At 41.5% G+C, this 20,378-nt stretch overlaps 1 protein-coding gene across 1 annotated transcript in view; it reads right to left on the reverse strand.

The window, feature by feature from the left end:
• Nucleotides 1-6,649: 6,649 nt before the first annotated feature.
• The window catches only part of LOC120941049 (cytochrome P450 7B1), a 272,351-nt gene continuing 258,622 nt past the window's right edge, over nucleotides 6,650-20,378 (reverse strand). The window contains exon 6 of the mRNA XM_040354290.1: nucleotides 6,650-8,122. Within this exon, the coding sequence (XP_040210224.1) occupies nucleotides 7,826-8,122 (297 nt within the window). The 3' untranslated portion in view covers nucleotides 6,650-7,825. The remainder of the gene's footprint in view (nucleotides 8,123-20,378) is intronic.

The following is a 20,378-nucleotide window of genomic DNA, read 5'->3' on the forward strand; positions in this document are numbered from 1 at the left end:
GGGGGGGTGGCTATTCTTAAGAGCTGTAATTTCTAAACCGTTCCTCCGATTTGAATGTATATACTCTTAAATTAAACCTAAGAGTGTGCACTGGCACAAAGGGGCCTCCATACCCCATATAATTGGGGTTGGGGCATCCTTTCTATGGGCTGCAACACTTAGCGCAGTTTCCGTGGACTTTTCCAATGTCCCGCGCATGAGCATTGGCTTTCTTTCTATCTGCCGGTGGTTGGCGCCCCTTCTGTGTGTCGGCGGCTTCTGTCAGCGTCTGACGTCATCACGTCCTATGACGTGGTGATGCTGGATGCTGCAACAGCCTGGGGGCCACTAGTATGGGGCGGGACTCATAGACTAAGTTTATGTTTTGTTTTTTTAGGCATGCCTCCTGACATCAGGCTATTTATTTGCCTCACCCGTCAGGCTAAACACACCCCATACACACAACTAGTTGGGATTGGCTGCCAATCTTTATTCCTCCCACCTCTCCAGGTACTTAATACTGACATGTGCAGCTCAGCTCTAATGGTCATTGCCATTGGATGAATCTGAGAGGACCAACCTGAAAGGGTGAGAGATGAATATGCTTTTTGCTTTTTGCTTTTTACCATTATACTTACCAGTTACGGCATCATCTTCTGTTTTTTTACTATGTGGCCCTGCAATTATCTGGCCTAACTTTGTGAGCTCCTCCTGGATCTCTCTTCCCTTCTCTCTCCCTTCCTCCTCCCCCCCTCCCCTCTCCTGACTTCAATGTTGGGAGACTATTCCCAAACACATATTACATTAGATATATATTCATACATCCAAAATTGTACAACAAATACCTTTTTTTTTGCTTGTTAGATTTGCGCCCTCTCTTTTCTGGTTCCTGTGAGCCCTGACTTGCCGTTCCACTTTAGGAGCAAAGGGCCAGATTCACAGCCAGGCGGCGCAGCGTAACATAACCGATTTAGGTTACACTGCCGCAAATTTTCTGGCTAAGTGCCCGATCCACAAAGCACTTACCTGGAAATTTGCGGCGGTGTATCCTAAATCCGTCCGGCGCAAGGCGGGCCCAATCGAATGGGGCGAGTCCCATTTAAATTAGGCGCGTACTGCACATGCTCCCGTCGCAAATTTCCCGACGTGCTTTGCGCGAAGTTACGACGCGACAACGTTTTGTGAATCGCGACGGGTAAAAAAGACTTGCGCCGGGAAAAAAAACAAAAACGAAAGCGACGCGGGAAAGACGGGTATACTTTTACATGGTGTACTAAGTTTACACTATCTTTGCGACGGCAAACTAACACTTGCGGGGACGTAACGACGGGCACATTTTTTGTGGATCGCCCTAACTGCTAATTTGCATACCCGACGCTGGTTTACGACGCGAAATCCCCCCAGCGGCGGCCGCGGTACTGCATCCTAAGATCCGACAGTGTAAAACTATTACACCTGTCGGATCTTAGGGATATCTATGCGTAACTGATTCTATGAATCAGTCGCATAGATAGAAACAGTGATACCCTTTTGTGAATCTGGCCCATAGTTTGGATCAGTCTTCAATAAAAATCTGCACCAGATCTGATCTACCCTTTTACAAAAGAGTGTGGCAAGACCCCATTTGCTGGGGAATAAATCCTCGTATTCTCATACCATATCACGGTTAAGTGATTGTTACGCAACTGATTGGACCTCTAGACGTGCAACACCATCTATCTGCAATGATGCTGTGCATCACTTACCCTTAGGAACATATGACTTGTGAGAACTTACCTGTATATATAATATATGTGTCTGCCTTTCTGTAATTAATGATTGCATGTAAAATTACTGTTTGCTTATACACTCATACATATATATTAGGGTTGTCCCAATACCGATACTAGTATCGGTATCGGGACAGATACTGAGCATTTGCACGAGTACTTGTACTCACGCAAATGCTCCCGATGCTTCACCAAAACTTTTTTTCAGAGAGCGGGTGGAGAGGGGGCGGAGAGCGGGTGGAGAGCAGGCAGAGAGCGGGCGGAGAGCGGAGCAGAGCAGTCCTCGGGTATGTCACTAATGGAGGAGAGCTGCTGCTGCTGACTCCGTATAGTCCCCAGAGAGGAAGCCAAGCCCTCCCCCGCCGACGCTGTCTAGTAGATCAGCGCAGGGAACATAACAGCTTTCAAATAGCTGTGTGTTCCCCGCCGTGCCTCGTCATAAAAAACCCCCTCCATCTTGTCCGGACACTTTGATAGACAGATCACCCATCCCAGGATTGTATGGCTGCATTTGGGGACACATGGCTGCATTTGGGGATAAGGCTGCATTTGGGGACAAGGCTGCATTTGTGGATAAGGCTGCATTTGGGGACAAGGCTGTATTTGGGGATAAGGCTACATTTGGGACATGGCTACATTTGGGGATACATGGCTGCATTTGGGGACAAGGCTGCATTTGGGGACAAGGCTGCATTTGTGGATAAGGCTGCACTTGTGGATAAGGCTGCACTTGTGGATAAGGCTGCATTTGGGGACAAGGCTGCATTTGTGGATAAGGCTGCATTTGGGGACAAGGCTGCATTTGGGGATAAGGCTGCATTTGGGACATGGCTGCATTTGGGGACACATGGCTGCATTTGGGGACAAGGCTGCATTTGGGGATAAGGCTGCATTTGGGACATGGCTGCATTTGGGGACACATGGCTGCATTTGAGGATACATGGCTGCATTTGAGGATACATGGCTGCATTTAGGAACACATTTTTAAAAAAGTATCGGTAATTGGCGAGTACATGAAAAAAAGTATCGGTACTTGTACTCAGTCCTAAAAAAGTGGTATTGGGACAACCCTAATATATTTATATATATATTTTCTTAGAAATATACCAGCATGCTCTTCAACCCCTGAAGAAGAAAGTACACACATCATAAAAGGAAAAAATATTTTTATGCTTTTCGAAACATGTAGGGTTGTTGCTGTTACCATAGTTTATCTGTGACTTGATGTCCATAAACGCATTGCGTATGGCAACACTGAGTAGCTGTATTTCTATATTTATGGTCTGTTCCAATGACTGTTTTTAGATGTTTACATTTTCATATATTAAATAAAATGTATATATTTGTATACTCCTTGCACCAATTTCTTGGTGATCCTGTTATGGTTCCTTGCCCATACTATCCCTTGGGGCATTTCCTTTTCCTTTCCAAGTATATTTTTGGGATGTGGTAAGGACCTTCGGGACTTATCTCTAGACAGTTTATTTTTCATTATTTTTCTATGATGCCTTATATGGGGAATTTGCCTCAATTTCAGTGACAATGTTGTCACCCATATAGAAAACGAAAATGTTCTTTAAAGGAAGACACTAGAAAAAAACAACAGTAAATGTTTATATTTTATTGGATTTCACATAACAAGTTATAGCAGAAATATTAAAATGCTATAAAAAATAATTCATACATTAAGTTGTCACCCAATCCACCCTATTGAAAAACATAACAATAAAAATCATCTTAATAGAAAAGAAAGAGGTAATTTATTCTCTACAGAATATCTCCTAAAATATCCTTCACCAATCACCAATCGGTTACATGAATTTGAAATGTCTTTATCTTGCAACAGTATACAGTATGGTGGTAGCTAGTTTAGTCTGAATTTTGCCTGTTCCATTGTTCATCCACCACTACATATCAAATTTTTCCGTCAGTGGTTGTTAAGTAAGCAGCAAGTTCTGGTACTTGCTGCATCTTTGACAACCAGCAATGTCACATTCATTTACTGGCCGGGACCCCCAGTCGTATGACCAAAGGGGCAGGAATAGTTCTGACATCACTAACTAAATATGACCAAATTGCACAACGTTGACTAAATATGGCCATGGCCATTATCTGATCAATATTGTCACCTGGGAGACCCCCCCCTTCTTTTCTTTTAGAAGCAGGGACCGGAAAATATAATTTTTGAGTAAGTGAGCGTCAGGAGCAGATTGCATTGGCATGATTTTTTTTCTTTGTGGCTAGTCAGCTGTTGTCGTTTTATCTTGACTGATGTAGATCTGCAATGCTGTGGACATGACGGACAATGGATTTGCATTAAGGCAGTATTCATCAACCCTGCCCTACAGGGCCCACTAACAGGCCAGGTTTTATGTATTACCATGGGGAGATGCAGTCTAGAATACTGCAATCACTGAGCAGCAAATGATATCACCTGTGATGTATTTCAGTTATCTTGCAAACCTGGCCTGTTAGTGGGCCCTGTAGGGCAGGGTTGATGACCACTGCATTAAGGGACTTTTTATGGGTTTAGTCTTTTAATGGAGGACTTAAGAAAAGCTGTGTAAGTATATTTATTACATTTTTTTAAAGTATCCCTTAATCGCATGGAGGATGGTATCCAGGACACTCTTATTGTTAAAGAGGGTTTCCAGATTCTGGTAAACCTCCTGTTGGCAGAACCCAACAAACACCAGGCCAGATTTGTGAGGAAGAGGTCCCTTTTTTTATAAACATGAGGACAAGGTGTTTTGCCAGGGATGTTCTGTGGCCTGGTATGATTCTAGGGGGTGGGCATGCTTAGATGCTTAAATAAGGGTCTGGTAAGGTTTGTGGGGGGGGATCACCCTTTTTTTATTGTTTTTTTTTTTTGCATTGGGTTCCTTCCTTACAATTGACACCTAAGAGCTATGTATTGTTTCGCCAGTGTACACACACAATTAGTGCAAGAAGTTCTTGGCTGATCCAAGATATATTAAAGCTCAGCTGCATTTTTCCTTTACATCAGTTGAATAGCTTGAGTTTGGAAATATTTCTCTGGGACAAGAAAAAATTGTGGACCTTGAGATATACACATAGGGAAAAAAGAGATATCTAACAATATTTTCTCAATAGTTATTTAACAATACAGTTTTTTTTTCATCCAGAGATTCATGCTGTCAGACAGTCAGTCACTGTTCATTTTATATTATTTATGTTATATATTTCCTTTATATCATTTTTCTTAAAACCATTTCTTAAAACACACACAGATCAAGGGCCCTATTCTGCTACATGCTGGCAGGGGAAAGGCTGTGGCTGCATTCTAAATGAAAAAGAAACTGTACGAAGTTGTGTTTTGATGTGTTTAGCTTTAAATTTAGACTTATTATTAGACTTATTATAGACTTATTTAGATTTCAATTTAAACCGAAAGATATTTTGGGCTCTAAAGCCACCCCACATGACCTAGGTAAATCAGGGTGCTCTGTAATTAGGAGTTGCTCTAGTAGGCTCCTAAGAAGAAAAAGAAACAGCAAGATCCCAGTTTTGGCACCTGGAACATATGTAGTTAGATGTATCTTAAAAAATAAAAATGCATTATTTGAATTTGTTCTTTATGGGCATTAATGGATTATATCAGGTCCTGAAGACAATAATTATATAAGAAGAAAATTATAGAAAACAACTTACTTCCTGTTTTTATTTATATTAGACCTTAAGCCCAATCATTTCTTAAGCCCTGTACACACGATCGGTTTGTCTGATGAAAATAGACAGATGGACTGTTTTCATCGGACAAACCGATCGTGTGGGCCCCATTGGTTTGTTTTCCATCGGTGAAAAAAAATAGAACATGTTTTAAAATTTTCCTATGGATAAAAAAATGAAAGTCTGTGTGGAAGTCCATCGGTCAAAAATCCATGCATGCTCAGAATCAAGTCGATGCATGCTCGGAAGCATTGTACTTAATTTTTCTTAGCACGTCGTAGTGTTTTACGTCACTGCTTTGGACACAGTTGGATTTTTGACTGATGGTGTGTAGGCAAGACTGATGAAAGTCAGCTTTATTGGATATCCGACGAAAAAAATCCATCGGATTAGATTCCATCAGATATCCGATCATGTGTACAGGGCTTTAGGTGCTCAGGCTTAGTAATGCTAGCCATACACTGCTTTAATGTTGGCAGATTTCTGCTGAATTGGCCGAAATCTGAGCTGCAGGTGGCCCTGTCATTTCAAAAAGTTGATCTGGGTGGAAAATTGTTAGGTGGACAGTGCCTGCTTCCAGCCTGATGCCATCACTGTTTGAGTATTCAGCAGCCAAAGGCCCTGCTGGCTATTAAATACAATAGGCATCAGGGTAGATTCCTCCATTGTTCGTTTCATTTGTTCTTTTCTTGCAGCACTGTGTATGTATTGTCTGATCAACAATGATTATATATTTCCTATATGCTGGAACTCGGCTCCACATTTGGTTTATCACTTAAAGCGGAGGTTCACCTTAAAAAACAACTTTCTACCATGCCATCCAGCATACTAGCGTCAGCTACAGTATGCCTTTATTTCTATTTTTTGCGCTGTACTCACAGTTTAATCCATTTGTTTCGTTTCAGAGTCCCCGCGGGGAGTAGGCGTTCCTATGAAGAGGGAAACATGATTGACGGCCGGCTATGACGCGTCACGCTTCCCGAAAATAGCCGGAGTAGGACTCGGCTCTTCACGGCGCTATACGGCACCTGCGCACAGACTAGGAGCTGACTGCGCAGGCGCCGTGAAGAGCCAAGTCCTATTTCGGCTATTTTCGGGAAGCGTGACGCGCCATAGCTGGACGTCAATCATGTTACTCCCTCTTCATAGGAACGCCTACTCCCCGAGGGAGTCTGAAACTTAACTAATGGATTAAACTGTGAGTAGTGTAGGGTGAATCCCCGCTTTAATAAAAAATAGATTCCCCATGTGATGCACTATAACAACAGCCACCAATCAGTAATCAGCTTTATTTGTACAACATATTAGTTAAAATTGCTTCCATACATCAAAGGTATCAGGTCTGGGTATTATACATAATCATCTGGTTGTCTCCCAAATAGGGGTGACTACAGAGTAAATTGTACAAAAATCAAGTATTGATAACTACTGATTCTTACTAATGCGTTTCGATTGAAATTAATCTTCCTCAGGGAATATCAAATAGATCAAGCATGTATAGATAAACCAGGGTGCAAAGAAATATGATTGTTGCAGCACATCCCAAGGATAAATCACAAGACAGGGCAACGTGGCCAATGGTCCCCCAAGCCTAACCCAAACTGATGGCCTAACAACGCCTAGAGAAAAAAGATTTGATTATGGAAGAGGGAGCATGATCTATACTCCTTCAGGGGCCCCCCTCCACACAGTTATGCCCAGGATCCAATGGTGATCCCTATCGTTTACCATCCTTGGCTTCTTCCATGTTCTATCTTTGCACTCTGGTTTATCTGCATGATCCATCTGATATACCATTAGGAAGATTAAATTCAATCGAAACACATCAGTAAGAATTAGTGGTTAGCAACATTTGATTTTTGCACAATGTACTCTGTAGTAACCCCTAGTTGGGAAGACAACCAGATAATTATGTATAATGCATAGACCTGATACCTTAGATGTATGGATGCAATTTTAACTAACATGTGTACAAATAAAGCTTTCATCTTTTAAACATGTTGTTTTAACAGTTTTTGGCTGCCGTAAAGTCCCATGGGAGATGCTTTTGTTGTTTTTAGTTACAGGGGACGGAGCAGCCCCTAACTCATGAGATATTCAATAAAATCTGTTTCATTAGTAGGCCTGATAAGAAGCCATTGTTATAGTTGTACAGATTATTGATTGGAGTTTTCTTAGCAAGTAGCAATGCAATCATAAATCCTACCAGAAGCCAAGAACGTCTCAGCTACATGGGCTACATCCATTATTACTATTGTAATTGTTCTATTATAAAACACATTGAGAAGTTTTCCCAAGACATGCTGACACACCTCTGAGATTATTGGTAATTGAATAGGTTTGTTCAAAGAATAATAGTAATGCAATAAAATAAAGATATAGCATTATCAAGTGTCACATTTCTGATGTCTGAAGCGAAAATCAATATCAGAATTAGGAAGAAGGACTCCAAGTCCTACGCGACTGTTATCTAAACCAACAAACTTGTCTTCAACTATCTCCATATCCAGGTACATAAGAAGAACCGCAAGGTACTGCTTGATTTCATTCAGGGCAAAGAACCGTCCAGGACATTTGGTGTTTCCGGAACCAAATGGCATCAGGAAAGTTTTTAGCTTTTTGTTCTTTTTGTAGAATGTAGTTTTCTCCTTTCCATCTTCAACAAATCGATCAAACTTATATTCCTGGGTAGAAAATTATAAAAACAAGAAGGCAAAAGAGTTTTAATATGAACATTTTTTTTTTATTGTGTGTTAATGACTACCAACCAGACTGCTATTTATAAAGAATATGTGAATGGCTCTCTGGCTTTTTGTATTTCATAAAGACTCTGGGACATTAACCCTGTGTAAAATAGTTATGGATATCTTCTAATTTTTATTTTTTTTTATCAAAGACAACTGGCCCAAAATATTAAAGTATATATATATATTTTTTGTAATTTAGCTGTAATTTTTTTTGTTACTACCATAACCTATCACCAAAGAACAACCCAAAATAAATGCTCCTGCTCCAGATGTTCACAGTGATACCACGTATGTGTATGTTAGTTGCTGTATGTACCCGGAGTACAGACCAGAAACAATAGTGTGCATTTTGCTTTTTTTTTATCCTACTTAAAACACGCTGACACTAACTGACACTGATAGTAAAGTTTTTTCAAATCCTGCCCAAAATATACTGACCATGATCTTTGAACCCGACCTTTGACCTTTACTTGAACCAAACACCTGGCACTGACCTAGATCAAACCTTATTTTTTTTTCTATATTATTATTATTATTATTATTTTACATACAGTTGTTTTTTTTCTCTCTGCAAGGAGAGAGATACAATGTATCTTCCCTCTCCATTCACAGAGAAACACAGGTTTGGGCTAGACAGTGACTAATCACTGTGGTAGCCAATTAGAGGCTATCACAGTAATCAGGTGACACAGGACTAGGAATTCTGGGTACCAATCATTAGTACAGGACCCAGGTGAGACGCTGGTCTCTGTGCTGGGAGTGCGCTGCGCGGTATGCTCCCAGCACAAAGACAGATACGCATATATGTGACCCCACGCAAAAAATCCCAGTCCAGTAGGGCTGAATATATGAGTACTGTAGGGTCAAAGGAGTTAGGATTGATCTATTAAAGACTTCCCAGCCTGAAAAATGTACGTATAACGAGCTTAGTAAATAAAATACAAATAAACTCTACTCCCTTAGTTAATCAACCCTATTTTTGCTTGGAAATGAGAAACAAAACATCTAACGATCGAAAAATATGAACACGGATGTAAAAAAAAAAAAAAAACCGTAGCACAGTAAGAAGAGAAAAAGATTGGTTTAACATATTTTACCTCCTTTTTTTTTAAGTCATATACATTTTACTTACTAAAAGTTGGACACATAAAACAATGAGTATACAAAACACGTGACATGACATCATTGATATAAAGTGGTTTGATATTTCAAGCTGTAATAACAAAACAATTCCAAAACTGTACAGCAGGTGTCTTCATATTCCTCAAGCATTACAGTATATGAGTCTTCTATAGTGAATCCTCAACAATGACACATGTACTGAAAACCCTTATTTCCTTCTCAGGTCCTGCACCCTACTACCACTTCTAAAGCTAACCCCAAAAAAATGTCTTACATTTTGAGTAGCCTCTCAAGCTCTGCGGTATCTGGGCAATTCTTTCATATATTCACACATTTCTTTGGTGAGTTTCAGTATTGATAAGTCAGTTTTTTGTGCATTGAATTGGGATGCACCTGTTTTATGCACAATTGCCTTGCAGGCCGAGGAAGGGACATCCAATGACGTGTAATCAGTTTACGTGCTATGTATAAAAGTCCCAGCACTGCTATATGTGCAGATGGCTAGTAAGTTTCTGAATCTAAGGTTCTATGAAAGCACATTCAATATATGACATGGTGATGCCAAATACCCATGATATATATTGAAAAACAATAAAAAACTATTGGCGAAAAAAATACCTATGATATAGTGCTACTTATCTTCTATACACAGGCCCGGATTTCCCACAAGGCCACTGAGGCCAGGCCTTGGGGCGGCAGTGGCATGGAGTCCCCCGACGCTCAGAACATACAGTTAAGGATGGTAAGTTATAGGGGAATCCGCTCGCTCGTTAACAAGTGATTGCGGCGATGTCGCCAAAATCACTTGTAAAATGTGTGCTCCCGTCCGTCCTCCCCTCTCCCCCCACCCCACATACCTCTTTGCTGGCTCTGTCTTCGGGACTCCGTCCTCCTCCCGGCCACCGAGTCTGTCTCCTGTCCCTGCTGTCCATGTACACAGTGAGAGGGGAGAGCTGTGCTCTTCCCATCTCAGCTGTGACAGGAGTTCTAGCACAGTGCTAGGACTCCTGTTTTGGAGGTGACAGGGTCAATAAAGAGAACATGTCACCTCCAATTGCTATCACACAGGGAATTGTTTTCCCCTGTGTGATAGCAAAAAAGTTAAGTGAAATAAAATGATAAAAAATAAATAAATAATAAGAAATATTAATGAAATTAATAAAATAAAAATGTAAAGAATAAGAAAAATAATAAGGAAAATAATAAGAAAATTATACAAAAATTTAAAAAAAAGTAAGCGACAAGCTACAAAAAAAAGTAAAAAAATTAAAATAAAATTGAACTAACCGTGCCGCCCATTCTCCGTTGATTTGGGGGGGGGTTAGGTTGGCAGGGAGGGGGTGCATTGCGGAACCTGGCCTTGGGGCGGCAGGGAGAGCAAATCCGGCCCTGTCTATACACATGATGTAAAATGAACAGTTGAGTTCAGGGGCGGACTGACCATTCGGGCACTGCCCGTGAGCCCCATGCCACTGCCCACCAGGGTTGCCAGCCTCAGTAAAACCAGTGACAGTATGTAAAAATCTGTGTTTTAAAAAAAATCCCAAGATTATAGCTGCCCTGCCTCTCCAGTACCTTTTCAGTGTGTGTATGTGTATTCTGTGTGTATGTATACTGTGTGTATATTGTGTGTCTGTGTGTGTGTATACTGTGTATGTATACTGTATATGTGTGTGTGTATACTGTGTGGCCCCATAATCTATTAACTGGGGGGCCCATAATCTCCTATTGCCTGGGGGCCCCATAATCTCCTATTGCCTGGGGGCCCCATAATCTCCTATTGCCCTGGGGCCCCATGAGTTGTCAGTCTGCCCCTGGTTGAGTTAACTTATGAGAAGAGGAATCTCTTTCTTTATAATGTACAGATGAGGACTGTTGGTTTGGCTATTAAAACTGAATATCAAAGAGGGACTTTCTAAACCTATGAACATCACAGTTCTTCTCATACAAGCCAATTATGATAACTGGATTTAAGTTGTCACAATTAAATTATCACAGTGGTGCAGGCTTAAACTGAGAGAAGTGGATGAATGGCATTGGGTGAGGGTCAGCCAGTTAATTGCACAATCATAATATTCAACATCTTCATTAACAGGCCATTCTGGGTGGAAAGCTAATTCATGTGTCTAGAAAGACGGCCTTTGACTTATGTCCTAAAAGGCAAAGGGATTACCAATTTATTTCCAATTTCAAGAATCCAAGGCAAGTATCCTGCTCAAACCAAACACTTACATACATTTATAATCTAGTGTGGTCGGCATCTTAGTGACGTTCATGATGCCAAACATACACAATGTGAAAAACAGAAATTGCCCCCAGAGATGACCTCCATAGGTTAAATGGATTTACAATAAAAAATAAAAATACCTTATTTAATCGGGGCACCTTAATCAAGACCAGCTTCCTCTGACTATGCATTGTACTCCTGTTTGATGTGCTAGGCAGGAATCACTGTATTTTTAGGTCACACCACAATGCCTCATTTCACCAGCAGGTGGGGCTGCATTTAAAAGCTGCTGGTATTGTAAGACAGAACTGTACATTTAGGTAATAAAGTCAGTGAACAGTAACCATTTTCTATCAGGTTCCATTATGCCTATACAGACTATTGAAATATCCATTATCACTGGGAACAAAGAATACAGTTATCATTTCCTATCAGGTTCCATTATGCTTATACAGACTGCTGAAGTATCCATTTGTTACCATTGAAAACAATGGATATAATTAATATTTCCTAAAGTTTTGTGTGTTTCACAAGTGCTGCTGTGTCTGTAGTGGTTTCTCTTTATCCAGGGAACTTTGGACGTTGCTGGATGAATAGGAGTGACTCATGCTGATCTGCAGCATGACTAGTATGGATGCCATCCCAGCCAATTACAGGCATAGGGGCCACTATGCATGTTGGGAGGGGTATTGATATCTGGTGGGACACACAGGAAGTAGTCTTGTCCTGAAGAGGAGAGTCCAGCTGGGGAGGCAGTGCTGTGCCCTCTTCAGCACCTGCTGCCATGTGGCCTCAGGTGGGCAGATGCTGACCAGAGTGTTGTGAAGAGCTGACTGACAGACTGTAAGGCCTGATTCACATCTATGCATTTTTAGTGCTTTTTGCATTTTGAAGATTTGCACTACAGTCCATTCAAGATGGTTTCCTATGGAACACGTTCTGTAGTGCAAATCTGCAAATTGCAAAAAAACACTAAAAATGCATAGGTGTGAATCCAGCCTAAGGATCTGGGGGGCTGGTTTTCTGGCTACCCCCATCTGTGCTAAGAAAGTCAGCTACTGGGTCAGCAGAAATGGGATATTGTCTAGTTTCCTGAAAAGCAACCGTCCGTTACGCCTACAAAGAGTGTACAGAGTATCATGCAGTAATTCCACAGTTCAGTTAAAGCGGAGGTCCCACTTAAAAATATATATATATATATTAAAAGCCAGCAGCTACAAATACTGCAGCTGCTAACTTTTAATAAATGGACACTTACCTGTCCATGGTGCCCACGATGTCGGCAGCCGAAGCCGAGCAATCGCTCGGCTCTCGGCTGCCCCCGCCGCCATCCTCAGTGAGGGAATCAGGAAATGAAGCATTGCGGCTTCACTTCCCAGTTCCCTACTGTGCATGTGCGAGCCGTGTTGCATGTCTTCACTGGTCCCCGCTGTCTTCTAGGAGCTGTGTGTCTCCCAGAAGACAGCGGGCATACAGAGTAGGCGCCGGAAGTGGTGTAGATCACTGGGGTGATCTATGCCAGGAAGTGGGAGCAAATACATGTATTAGACAGGTATCTGCTTCCCCGGAAAGGTGCCAAATGTGACACCGGAGGCAGGAGGGTTCCAAAAAGTGGAAGTTTTTTGGGTAGAACTCCACTTTAAAGAAGCTGTCCTTGTAATTAGTAGGATTTGGAGTATCCCCACTACATTCCCTTCCCTATCCAAGTTCTACAATAGTATACGAAAACTCCTAGACTGATTATTGAAGAAACAAGAAGTAACAGCGCCCCTGGCTGTGAAAGAAAACACAGTGTGCCTGGCTGCAAGAATGGAAGTAGAAAAAGATTCAGGAATTATATCAAGCGGCTCCCTGGGGGGCAGCGCTATACTAACACTAACAATGCAATCTGTTGATATATTCATTGTTACCAATGGGAACAATAGCTTTAACTATCATTTCCTGTGAGGTTCTATTATGCTTATATAAGCTGCTAATAAATCCATTATTACCATTGGGAGTAAAGGCTATAATTATAATTTCCTATCAGTTTATATTATGGTTATACAGGCTGTTGAAGTATCCATTGTAATCCTTGTGAACAATGGAGATAATGATCATTTCCCAACAGGTTCCATTATGCTTACACAGGCTACTGAAGTATCCATTGTTACCATTGGGAATAAGGGTTATAATTATCATTTACTGTCAGTTTCTATTATGCTTACACAGGCTGCTGATGTATCCATTGTTACCATTGGGAACAATGTTTATAATTATAATTTCCCAACAGGTTCCATTATGCTTATACAGACTGTTGAAGTATCCATTATTACCATTGGGAGTATAGGCTTAATTTACAATTTCCTTTCAGTTTCTACTATGTTTATTAATCAAAGCAAATCAATCAGCGCAATCCCTAAATAGTCCGTGCTCACCTCCACCGATGTGCAATAGCTGCTCACCTCATATGCTGACCCCAGCGGGTCAATAACAGTGGTTCCCCTCTGGGGATGATAGATGCCTATGGCGTGGTGTTAGCGCTCCGGTCTTTCTCATTTCCCATGATAGGCTATGAGCCTAATGAACTCTCCATAATGGTGGATATAAGAGGGAAAAGAATGGCAAAATCTAGTGCTCACTGTATATATAAAAATGTATTTCCCATAAAATCAAGTAAAAAACTCACAAAGAAGGTACTATAAAGAGTGCAAGCTGGACAGGCAAAATAACATTGTTCTATCACTAGGAAGATGGCCGCGATGTGACATCAGCGTGCAGGCTCCACCCCTATACGTGTTACGTCAGGGTTTAGACTTCTTAAAAAACTGAGTCACCATATTCATTTGATGGACTTCATGACCTTGTTATTCGTTTTTAGTTAGTATTGTAGGGCTAAGGTCACTATTGTATTATTATCAGTGTGACATATTTACACACACAATTTTTTTGGTTCTGTTTTTTTATGATTTTGTGATTTATATAATTTGCACATAGTAGCGCAGCACTCATTTTGTTTATCTATTATGTTTATACAGTCTGGAAATGTATCCATTGTTATCATTGAGAACAATGGATATAATTATTATTTCCTATAAGGTTCCGTTGTTCCTAAACAGGCTGATGAAGTATCCATTGTTACCATTGGGAAATTTTCATTTTTTCTGCGGTCTGTTTAGAGTTGTCTGTAGATGACAACAAAGCATATAAATGCAACATTTACCAAAAAGCTTTGTTTTAAACACAGAAACCAAACTACAATGGAACAGTGCACATATAATTAACTGATAAAACGGATAAAACCCCAAGTAATTGCTTTACTCATAATAAAAAAGGAGGGAAAGATTATTATATCTTTCAGAAAAACAAGTGAGGGACTATAAAAGAATATCTCAGCCATTGAACTGTCAGACAGTTACCTGTTAATGAATGCACAGCTTTACTTTATAATGTTCTCATTACCTACAGCACTGCACATCGAGTGAGAAGACAACATTGACACGTCTAATCCTATAAACAGTCAGCACATACAACAGGAGCTCACAGGCTCGGGATTCACACTCAGTGTGCACAAAGGAGATTTACACAGATTAATTTCACAGAATTCACACTCCTGGTGGAACCTTCCAGTCTATGTAATTAGGTCTATCATTTTATGAAAATATAGCATTTACATTCATACCGCATGAGCAAAGTGCTAGTTTCCTCCTGGAATATGCATTTTCCCACTTGAATAAAATACATAACAGTTGATCAGTTCTAGGTGTGTTATGAGTTGAGAGTGGAAAAATTTACTTTCTAGGCATCATGATAAAAAAAAAAACAGGTCAAGCTTGTTCCATTGTTACTGCTTACATCTCCTGCCAGGTCTGAAACCTCCGATTGCGAGTAACGCAGTTAACCAACGTTTCAGATACGAGTTTTAAAAAAAAATCCTGACTCGTTTTGTGAATGTTGTCTCACAAAACAAGCAGGATTCAAGCCACAGTGGTGTGCAGTACCGCGTTTGGCCTGAGGTGGGGGGGGGCGCGAAGCCAAGCAGAGCCGATCAGAGACGTTCGGAAAGGCGAGGAAAAACCTCGGAAATACTCCATTCCCAAGCCTTTTTTTAAGTTCAGCCAAGCTGTCCCTGGACCTTTCCGAGTGTTTCAGAGTCTCTCCGGTGCCCTCCAACCTCTGGCCACATGCGGTATTTCATGACATAGAAGTCAATGCAGAACAAATTATTTTAGTTTCCATTGACTTCTATGTGGAAACTCACTTTGATATGCAAGTGCTTTGGATTATAAGCATTCTCCTTGAACGGATTATGCTCGTAATCCAAGGTTCCACTATATATCAGAGTTGTCTTGGCCTGGTATTTTTGACACCAATGGCTACTACAGGAGATATCAAGTTTTTCCCTGTAGAGTACTACAGTATTATTTTTATATGTGATTTTTAGTCTTATGTATAATTTGTTATAAATAAAATTAGCTTTTTTTTTTATCAGCGGTGCCTAGAAAGTAAATGTTTCCACTCTCAACCCATACTATTCTATAATTAGGACATGGCACTGTATTATCATGTGCACCCACAGTACCATCATGTGATGGTGTATGTAACTCTTTGATTCATAGTTCTGGTATGGAATAGCTAACTTTTGTTAAATCAGTTTGATTAATATTATGCATAGACTTCTATTATAGTGCTAGTAATCTTATATTACATTACCAAATACATAAAATGCTATGGGCCCAGAGCAGGAAAATAGGTATAAAGGATGCGGGCATTGTTGTTATATGATTAAAGCTGTGTGGGTATAGCAGTCTCTGGTAGGGTTGCATGGCAAGGTACTCAAGAAGAAAATGCCAAAGTGACTCTCAACCCCAGAGCTGAGACGGATGGAGATTTTACATCTGCATGTACACAGGGCCATCTTTTCCATTGGGCACGCTGGGCAGTTGCCCGGGGGCCCCGCATGCCTGGGGGGCCCCACCGGCTGCACTGAAAACTGTAATTTTAGGTACTTTTTTTTGCAGTGGCAGTAAAAAATTTGGTTCTGCCAGTAAATTTTATGATTTTTGTCAGTAAATTCTCATGCGTGATTGTGTAGACAGGGCCCCAGTGCACTGTATTGCCCGGGGGCCTATAATGCTCTTAAGATGACACTGCATGTACAGTGGCAAGGTTGGCACAGGACAATAAAATTACAGCTCTGGGGTTGGAACCTCTTGGTCCACTGGTTAAACCAGGGTGATTTAGTCATGATGAGCCCTGTAAATTAGAGTCAGTTGCTATTAACATTACCATAACCACAATTTGGTCTTCTTTCTGTGACTCAATGTAGTTTATACTGGCATTTTTGTATGCGGGAATGTGGGGGAATGCAGTTCTGGCACCTCTAGCATTTCCAGCATTGAATGTATGTATTGGCAAGGGGTCTATTGATGCTAGCTGCTAGAGATTATATTGTTGCTGGAGGGGATCTATTTTTCAGGGGGGGTTCTATCACACCTAAGGAACTGCAATTTGTTAAAAAAAATATTATATTTAGATACACTTTAACTACCTGAGCGGTATTCCAGAGTCTGGCTTGGGGTGGAATTTCAGGACCAAAAGTGGTAACCCCGAGCCAGGCTCATCAGCACACATCATTGAAGGTGACCATTACCTCACTTTTTTTTGCTCAGCAAAAAATAAAAAACCCAGTACTGATTACATGTTACCAAAATAAAGTGACCACACAATTGTCATTCAAAGTGCGACTGCGTTTAAAGGTGAAAATTTGCCTGGTCAGGAAAGGGTTAAAAGTGTCCAGTAGGCAAGTGGTAAAAAACAGAAAATTAATGCAGCCATCACAAGAAATGGTAAGCTGTAATACTAAATGTTTGCTTTTGGGTTTAATACCCAAGAGAATGTACAATCTTATTGTATAGTATATGGCCAGCCTTAGGGCCCTTTTACACATGCGGACAGTATGTCTGTATTTTATCCATCCATTTTTGGATGAAATACGGACATACATTAATCCCTATGGGATAGCGGGTGTCAGTGGATGAACATCCGCTGACACCCGATCTCATTGGTCCCCGCTATAGTCCGATTCTGCAGACGAAGGAAAATCCTATTTTTCCATCCGTCTGCAGAGCGGATCGGGTGAACGCAGACAGACGGTCCGTGTTCATCCGATCCCCCCATAGGGGAGAGTGGAGATCTGACAGGGCAGATCCCACTGAGCAAGCGGATAAGAAAGGTACGGATCCTCACGGGATCCGTACGTGGGAAAGGGCCCTTAGAACATTTTGAAGCAGGACCTTCTTAGTTATTACATTCCATTAAATCCTTAATATCTAGTTTCCGGGGAAGTTTTTTAAAATCTATGAGTCTTAGGCCCCGTACACACGACCAAACATGTCTGCTGAAACTGGTCCGCGGGCCAGTTTCAGCAGACATGTTCGGTCGTGTGTAGTTACGAGCGTACAGAATTTCACCGTACATTTGCCCGCCGGGCCGTTTTTCAGCAGACATTTATTTCCAAACTTGTTTTAAAACCGTCCGCTGAAATCCTGTCCGAATGGACATGTTTGGTGGTTAGTACACAAAAGCAACGTACAAAAACCCCGCGCATGCTCAGACTAAATGAGGCCACGGGAGCGCTCGTTCAGGTAAAACTCACGTTTGTTTGGGATATGGCACATTCGTCAATACAAAGATTAATTCTAGCAATAGAACACTGAAGCAAACGACACAATAAACAACAGTTGATGCTGTCGTTTTATTCATTCTTCTCTTGCTAGAACTAACCGGTTATTTTGCTCATGTTATTTCAACTGAGTTGTTCCATACTGAAAAGTGACATTTGCACCCCCCCCCCCCCACATGACTTTGTGAATTTTTTATATGAAACATTTGATTTGTTTGATGCCTAAAATAATCCCCACAGTATTACAAACAATAGGCACGTTTTTAAATTCAACAAAAAGCCTTTTAATTTGACAAATTTTAAAAAGTAAATAAAACAGAATGGCAGCACTTGAACAGCTAGCAAAATACATGCAAACTTGCATTTCAAACATGGTGAAGGATAAACTAGCAAACCTCAGGAGGCACACAAACAAAAATTAGAAGCAGCAGCACATAACAAAAGGAACCCAAGCTGTGGTAGTCCAAACAAGATGCCATTTGTGGGGGATCAAATGGAAGGCAGGGAATCAACGTCTCCTCTTCCTTGCAACCTTCCTTCCAGGCTGCCTTCCAGCGGGTCTTCCCTGGCCCCTTGCAGGTGGGGATGATGTGGCAGCAGGAGTATGGTGTTCAGCAAGCCGGGCCGGGTCACATAGCCCAGTGTCTGGGGTCAGCAGCTCCCTCTCCATCCACCAAAGGGCCTGGTTGATCACGTCCTTTGCCAGTTGCTTCTGCTCCTCCGTCCCTTTGTTCAGATCGTGTGCCAGGGAGGCACTGTAGGCCTCAGTGGGGTTGAGGGGGGCCCTCATGATGGCACTCGCCTCCTTAATCATTTTGAGGCTGGCTTCCTCCACTGGCCCCAATTTCTTCTTTCGGCCTGGTTGCCTAATCTGGAGGGGAGGAGCCTGGCTGGTGGTGGTTTTCCTGGGGAGCTGCTGAACGCCACTGGGCCCGGCCTCCTCCTGGCTGCCACTGACCCCTTCGGCCTGGCTGTCAGTGAGGAGAGGATCTGCCACCTCCTGGCTGGTCTCTTCTTCCTGTGTAAAAAAAAGGGACATGTTGTAATATATTTCTAAATCTAATCACTCACATTTTCATGCTTGAATCTACTTTTTTGGGGCTAATTGAAACTTGAAAACAGACTCTCCCTCTGACCCCTGCAGTTGTCATCCCTGACACCTATTTGTTTGTCCACGACTTTAGAATTTTATTTCCCAGCTTGTCTTTTATTTAACAATATCAAGTCAAGAATCCAACAATAATTAATATTATTCCAGAAATAGTTATGAAACTACTATACCTCATCATCGTAGAGGCGCAGATCTGCCTCTCTGTCAGCCAGGCCCTCTTCATCCGACTCTGCAGGGCTGTGGTGATCTGGGGAAGTCCCGCTGGAAGGTAGCGTGGAGGGAAGGCTGGGAGTCAGACTTGACATTGATGGCCTGCCCTCCAGTTGATCCCGCAAAAAAGACATCTGGTTGAAATACCATAGCTTGGGTTCCTTTGGTGGTCTTGCTGCTGCTCCAGATCTTAGCTGCTTTTGGTGAGCTTTGTACGCTCTCCTATATGTGCCCCTGAGGTTGGCAAGTTTATCCTTCACCATGTTGGCACTGCATTCTGGCACCCATGTTCTCATGTATGCTGCTAGCTGCTCAAGTGCTGCCGCTCGTATGTCCTTGTTGTGGTAATTGTCCTGCTTGGAATCCCACAGGATGGGCATTTCTCGAAATTTATCCAGCAAGTGCTGGATAATGTCTTGGGTCTGCAGTAGATCCATGTGCAATTTTTTATTGGTGTAATTTTAGTCTAGATTACAAAAAGAAAAAGAAACCAAAAACACGATTTAAAAAAGGCTCAGCATTTACATTGATAGAATATGTGGCGAAAAAAGTAGGACCTATATAGAAATACAAACACAGTGTCTCTTGTTTACAAAATGCTGGCCAGCTCTGCCCCATTGGTTGTACCTAACATTGTTTTGATACATGCCGCCCCTTTGGTTCCATTGCAGTAATTAAGTGGAATCTAGAACCATACCCAATTATTACAAATGAGAGCATCCATCAAGGCACTGTTGCATGTGTAGATATCCTGCCCCTCAGCATTGATTACATGAAAGACACTTCCTAATGACCTCTGTCCAACCAACACAGAACAATACTTGGCCTGATCTGAATACACCCTACATAAATTGGAATG

Source organism: Rana temporaria, chromosome 5, assembly GCF_905171775.1.
Source record: "Rana temporaria chromosome 5, aRanTem1.1, whole genome shotgun sequence".
NCBI classification, from domain to species: domain Eukaryota; kingdom Metazoa; phylum Chordata; class Amphibia; order Anura; family Ranidae; genus Rana; species Rana temporaria.